General features: G+C 49.1%; 1 protein-coding gene across 1 annotated transcript in view; it reads left to right on the plus strand.

The window, feature by feature from the left end:
- TRPM8 (transient receptor potential cation channel, subfamily M, member 8) overlaps positions 1–7050 on the plus strand; it is a 96103-nt gene that overhangs the window by 56865 nt on the left and 32188 nt on the right. The window contains exons 19-21 of the mRNA XM_010862064.1: positions 2074–2215; positions 3486–3657; positions 5491–5668. Of these exons, the coding sequence (XP_010860366.1) occupies positions 2074–2215; positions 3486–3657; positions 5491–5668 (492 nt within the window). The remainder of the gene's footprint in view (positions 1–2073; positions 2216–3485; positions 3658–5490; positions 5669–7050) is intronic.

Genomic DNA, 7050 nt, shown 5'->3' on the forward strand with positions numbered 1-7050 from the left:
AGCCAGTCCATTCTGAAGGAGATCGGCCCTGGAATTTCTTTGGAAGGAATGATGGTAAAGCTGAAACTCCAGTACTTTGGCCACCTCATGCGAAGAGTTGACTCACTGGAAAAGACTCTGATGCTGGGAGGGATTGGGGACAAGAAGAGAAGGGGACGACAGAGGATGAGATGGCTGGATGGCATCACTGACTTGATGGACGTGAGTCTGAGTGAACTTTGGGAGTTGGTGATGGACAGGGAGGCCTGGGGTGCTGCGATTCATGGGGTCGCAAAGAGTCGGACACAAGTGAGCGACTTATCTGATCTGTTCTGAGAATGAGAAGCTTTACAGTGAGTGCTCACACTATGATGTGAACTGGATAAAGCTCAATTTCCTCCTTCAAATCCTCCCTTTCTGCTTGGGTTAAAGGCTCAGCTTTTGGATCACGGTTGGACGTGATTTCTGGATCATTCCAGTTAGAAAGCACATAAGGTTTTCAATGAACATGCTAGCAGATGGTTAGTTAATCAAATGATCTGGTGCAAATGAGGTAAGTTTCATTGGGGGGAACCTGGCAGGCTCAGGTGCCAAGTGGTTGGCATCATTGTGGAAGCCTTGTGAGCCGGGAAGTTAGCGACAACAGGATTGGGTCCTACAGTAGTACAATAAATCCCCTCCGTTCGAACATGTTATGTCAGGGGAGTGTGTTCATTAAGTCTGACAAAGAGCCTAGGGACCCATGTAACACAATCTGCTATATAGTACTGTACTGTAATAGATTGATAGTAATTTTCACTCAAATAATACATTAAAAACAAACACAAAAAATGAAACATTTTTGATCTTACAATATAGTACCTTGAAAAGTATAGTTCAGTTCAGTTCAGTCACTCAGTCGTGTCCGACTCTTTGCGACCCCATGAACTGCAGCACGCCAGGCCTCCCTGTCCCTCACCAACTCCCGGAGTTCACTCAGACTCACGTCCATCGAGTCAGTGATGCCATCCAGCCATCTCATCCTCTGTCGTCCCCTTCTCCTCCTGCCCCCAATCCCTCCCAGCATCAGAGTCTTTTCCAATGAGCCAACTCTTCGCATGAGGTGGCCAAAGTACTGGAGTTTCAGCTTTAGCACCATTTCTTCCAAAGAACACCCAGGGCTGAGCTCCTTCAGAATGGACTGGCTGGATCTCCTTGCAGTCCAAGGGGCTCTCAAGAGTCTTCTCCAACAACACAGTTCAAAAGCATCCATTCTTCGGCGCCCAGCCTTCCTCACAGTCCAGCTCGAACCAGCTGTATCACTGCTCCTTTACACTTGCTTCCGGACATCCTGGGCTTGAAATGAAGTTACAGCACGACTGTACTCGACACTGTGGTTTAGCCACTGAGTCGTGTTTGACTCTTGTTGGCCCTGTGGACTCTAGCCCACCAGGCTCCTCTGTCCACGAGATTTCCCAGGCAAGAATACTGGAGCGGGTTGCCATTTCCTTTTCCAGGGAATCTTCCCGACCCAGGGATAGAACTTGCATCTCCTGAATGGGCAGGCAGATTCTTTGCTGCTGAGCTGCTTGGGAAGCCCACGCTACACAGAGCTGTGCAGTGCAGTACACAAAGCGCAATCTACAGGATGCGTGCTCTTGACAGTGCACACCAGACAGCTGAACTCACTTACACAACTGGACGTGGGAACCCATATTTGCATCTTTGAAAGTTCACATCTCGAAGGTCCATGTGGAGGGGACTTACTGTATTTAGGCTGAAGGGCTGAAGCGTCGGGAATCTTGGGAGCTCTGCTGTGTGTGATGTCCTCGTCTCTCCTGGAGTCACGAGGGCAGTGCACGTGGCCCTTGGTGTTCAGTGGCTGAAGGGCAGGTGCAGACCCTGGTCTATTTCCACTTTCAGTTCCCAGGCTTTTGGCTGTTTCTTCACGTTTGGTTATTTTTGAAACTAAAACTTTGATTATAAATCAACTACACTTCAGTAAAATTAAAAGACAATATAGCAAATACAATCCAGAAATATATAAAAGTGGTACAAAAGCACAGCTTTGAAATGTGTTGTCAGCATCTCACAGTCTTTCCCTTCTTTCCACAGGCTCCACCCTGCTAACAAAACCTCACTGTACTCGGGACGAGTGATTTTTTGCCTGGATTACATTATATTCACCCTAAGGTTGATTCACATTTTCACGGTCAGCAGAAATTTAGGACCCAAGATTATAATGTTGCAGAGGATGGTAAGAATAAAGAGTATCTGTGGTTAGTTGTCCTTCTTCTGACTATACCCAGAGTTCCTTTCGTTGCTGAGAGGAACTTTTTCTCCACAGAGGGATGGTGGCATTTCATAATCAGTAGTGTTTGTTTTTTTTGATCTGTTTTCCTCAGGGGCCCCTTCCAGGTTAAAATTTAATGAAAGATGACTGTTGGGAGCAAACTGCATAACTCAGCACATTCCTAGTAAAGATCTCTATTTAGACCGTCCATGTTACCAAGTACTTTCACTTGAGTCTTAAGTATTCACTAGTGGTGGCACAGTGGTAAGGAATCCACATGCCAATGCAGGAGATGCAAGAAACTCAGATTTAATCCCTGTGTGGAACAGATCCCCTGGAATAGAAAATGGCAACCCACTCCAGTATTCTTGCCTGGAGAATCCTGTGGACAGAGGAGGCTGGTGGGCTACAGTCCACGGGGTCACAGAGTTAGACACGACTGAGCACGTGTGCATAGGCAGGATAGGGACTTTTACACTCATTTCATAGATGTGGACAGTTGGGTTCAGGAGGTTCACATGTTTGTCTGGAGACATGCAGTGAGCTAGGAGCAAAGCGAGGTCTGGAACTTTAATCTTATAACCACATAATACAGACCTCAGGGAAGCACCACCAGACCCATCTCATGGGGCCAGAGAACAGAAAGATAATTACACGCTGACCACGTTGCTTCTCCCAGCTCGTTCTCCACGTGACCCAAACCTCTGTGTTTTTGTCTTTAAATCGGATGGGCGTTTGAATGAGCTCATCTCGAGGTTCCTTTCCAGCGCTGAGCTCCTCTGAGTTTGTGGTTTTAATTCAAAGCATATCTGGGGCATCGAGTCACCATGAAGTCATGCTGTGTGTGCAGAACATTAAAAACAATAAAATGGTGTATTGTTGTTTAAAAAGGAGAGCTTTTATTTTCCTTAAAAAAAAAAAAAAGCAATAGCTCAGGGGTTGGCTGGAGAGGAGTGGGGCACTGTGGAGTTGGGGCCCTCTTCTGCTCCCAGGCAGGTCTCATTCAGAAAGTCTCTGCTCTGAGATGGCCTGGGAACCTGCAAGCAAAGATGCACCCATCAGTGCATGCCCCGAGACCCGGGGGTGATGATGAGCATGTCTAAAAATTGGTGGGTGGATGATGCTGGCTGCCGCAGGTCCCTGGGGCCCCTCTGCCCTTCTCTGTGGTCAGCGGAGCAGTCGAGCCGCCCTGGTGCAGTCCTGACGCTGCTCTTCTGTCCTCCTCCCTCGACAGCTGATCGACGTGTTCTTCTTCCTGTTCCTCTTTGCCGTGTGGATGGTGGCCTTTGGTGTGGCCAGGCAGGGGATCCTTAGACAGAACGAGCATCGCTGGAGGTGGATCTTCCGCTCAGTCATCTATGAGCCCTACCTGGCCATGTTTGGCCAAGTGCCCAGCGATGTGGATGGTGAGCCTGACATGGTCCCGATGGGGACAGCTGGGACATGAAAGATGCTTCCAGAACCAGCTCTCAGGGAGCCTCCAGGGCTTCCTGGTTTGATCCTGAGACCTGTCCTAGGAACAGGCTGCTGGAGTCCGGCCAACATCAGGCAGTGGACACTAACCCTCAAAGCCTTTTCCTTCTCCTGAGCAGGATCTTATGTACCCTGGCAAGCTTGTCCCCAGCATCTCAGCCTGCAATTTTTAAACCTTCTTAAAAAGAGTGTTTCTCAAACTTATGACAGCAGCATGGCCGATGACAGCCAGAATCCTCACTGGTGTAGAAAAGAGTGTTGTGGGTCTGTCCAGAGTGACAGGGTACCCATTTATTTCAAAAAGTACAATGGTGAAAAATTTTGCCCTGGAACCTGGGATTTAAGCTTCTGGTATGAGTTCACTGCCAACTATCTGGAGGCAGGTTAATGGTAGCAGAGATGGCATTCATTTGATCACAGCCAGTTGGCATAAGGAAAGCATGGGGCATGTGCAAACTGGTGTGTGTTTTGGATAAACTGTAGAACATCTTTGTGATGCTGGCAGTAGCTTGGGCTCATCGCGTTCTGTCCTGCCACAAGAAAAACCCCCCGATGTTCGCCCGGGTCTAGGCTTGTATTTCCTAGCTCCTTGGTGTTTTCTCAATTATCCCCATGGCCTCATGTGGTCTTTCTGGTGTCTTCTGCTGCAGTCTCTTCCAAGACCTTAGAGAATGCTCTTTTCCATGCACCGATGGAAAGGCAGCTTGTTATTATCATTCCCCAATCTGCTCTCTGCACTTGCCAGTTTACATAAGTGGGTGTGTTTTGTCCTCCCAACAGTCCTACATGTTGGTGGCCTTAGTCCCACGGGAGGCGGTTCATGGTGACCTAAAGAGTCAGTGACAGGTAGTGTTCAAGTCCTGGTTCCGTTACTCGTGTGCTGTGTGACCTGGGATGCAGTTGGCATCTTAGCCTCTAAGTCCTGCTGCAGGTCACATGGGTGTGGCACCATCTTCTCTGACAGGCGTGTCACCAGCTGGCAGGCCAAACTCGCACACTCAGCGGAGGGTCGAGTCCAGCGGGACTCCTGGAGGGCCAGACGCTTACGTCCACTGCCTTCTCTAAGATTCCCAGGAAAAACTCCTCATCCTCTCTTCCAGATCCAGACTTTCTCCATGGCCCCCATTCTAGGCTGTTGCCCCCGGTCACACAGATGCGTATCAGCCTCTCAATTTACCACACACTCCCTCCCCCACCATTTCCTCCCTGGTAGCCATGTTCGTTTTCTACGCCTGTGACTATCTCTGTTTTGTAGATAAGTTCACTTTTTACCACTTTTTAGATTCCACATATAAGTGATAGGGCTTCCCTGGTGGCTCAGCTGGTAAAGAGTCTGCCTGCAATGTGGGAGACTTGGGTTCGATCCCTGGGTTGGGAAGATCCCCTGGAGAAGGGAATGGCTACCCACTCCAGTATTCTGGCCTGGAGAGTTCCATGGACTGTGTAGTCCATGGGTCGCAAAGCATCAGACACGACTGAGTGACTTTCACTACAAGTGATACCACATGATACTTGTCTTTCTCTTTCTGACTTGTTTCACTTACTGTGATAGTCTCTGGTCCATCCGTGTTGCTACCAGTGGCGTTATTTCGGTGAAATATGAGTCAGTGAATGAAGTGTGATTCTGAGGCTTATGCCCAGTTGGGTAGAGTGTCTTGGAACAGTGCCCAACACAGTGCCCGGTCTTCACCTCATGGCCCGCTGGGGTGCCTTGGTGCCGCCCTTCCGAGTGTCCTCACCTTGCCTGTTGGTTGCTGCATCCTCAGGTACCACGTACGACTTCTCCCACTGCACCTTCACTGGGAACGAGTCCAAGCCCCTGTGCGTGGAGCTGGACGAGCACAACCTGCCCCGCTTCCCCGAGTGGATCACCATCCCCCTGGTGTGCATCTACATGCTGTCCACCAACATCCTGCTGGTCAACCTGCTGGTCGCCATGTTCGGGTATGTGCTCGGTGACGTGCTGGACGTGCTCGGAGACGCACTGGACGTGCTCTGAGATACACTGGACGTGCTTGGTGATGCACTGGCTGGGTGTCCACGCGATTCCAGGCCCCGTGCTGGGCTGGGCTGGAGGCACTGGGAGGGAGGCAGCAAAGGTCTCCCTTGAGGAACGCATGTTGGAGGTCTCTAGGGCACTGGTGGTCTAGGGTAGGGAGAGGCCTTGAAGGGACTATATTACAAATATAGTGTGTCCCTGTAAGCTATAACATGAGCTTATTTGACCCCAAAGACAGATGACTGTGACCCCCTCCAGCATGTTCAGACTATTAGATATCCTCTTAGCTACCTCCCCCGAGCATCGCGATGCTGGCCTGCCAGTGACTGCATCCCAGCTCAGCTCAAGGTCCTCACGTTCTATGGAGTCAGATGGATGGTTTCCAGGGCTTAAGGGACTCAGCTGTTAGGTAATCACTGCTTTAAAATGTTGAGTTTAAGTACAAGTCCAGAGCACAGGGTCAGGAGAGTGATTCTCTTTGGGGCTTGTGTCTAATAAGGTTGGCGTGAGAACTCGATGGGACTCTGAAACATTTTTATTGCCTTTGGCTATTCTCTTTAATACATTTAGAAAATCATGTTTGTCTCACCCCTTATTCTTTCTTAAGAGGGTTTCAGAGAGCCTCATGTGTCGGTTACAGTGGAAGTACCTTGGTTTTTTATGCTGTTGCTGTGAAGTAGCTGGTTATATTGAGTACATGAATCCTGGCACAGAGAGAGACACATAGTTTAGAAACAAAATATAAATTAAAAAATTATTTGTTAAACCTTGGAGTGAATGAAAACTATAGTTGAACCCCCAAACTGGGAAACTATGACAGACAAGAAATACGTTTGATTTCATTAAACAAATGTTTTAGGTACAGGGGACCACAGATAGAGTCACGTGATAAATGATAGCCTGGGGGCAATCTTCGCCTGAATGTGAGCAGAGGCTTCCAGTTCTTAAGATAGAATGGGCTCCTGCACACTGGAAAAAGAAAGATGAGCCAGTAGAAAATGGGCAGTTTAGTTCAGTTCAGTCGCTCAGTCGTGTCTGACTCTTTGCGACCCCATGAATCGCAGCACCCCAGGCCTCCCTGTCCATCACCAACTCCCAGAGTTCACTCAGACTCATGTCCATCGAGTCAGTGATGCCATCCAGCCATCTCATCCTCTGTCGTCCCCTTCTCCTCCTGCCCCCAATCCCTCCCAGCATCAGAGTCTTTTCCAGTGAGTCAACTCTTCGCATGAGGTGGCCAAAGTACTGGAGTTTCCGCTTCAGCATCAGTCCTTCCAATGAACACCCAGGACTGATCTCCTTCAGAATGGACTGGTTGGATCTCCTT

This window comes from Bison bison, unplaced genomic scaffold (assembly GCF_000754665.1).
Source record: "Bison bison bison isolate TAMUID 2011002044 unplaced genomic scaffold, Bison_UMD1.0 scf7180017864475, whole genome shotgun sequence".
Lineage (NCBI taxonomy): Eukaryota > Metazoa > Chordata > Mammalia > Artiodactyla > Bovidae > Bison > Bison bison.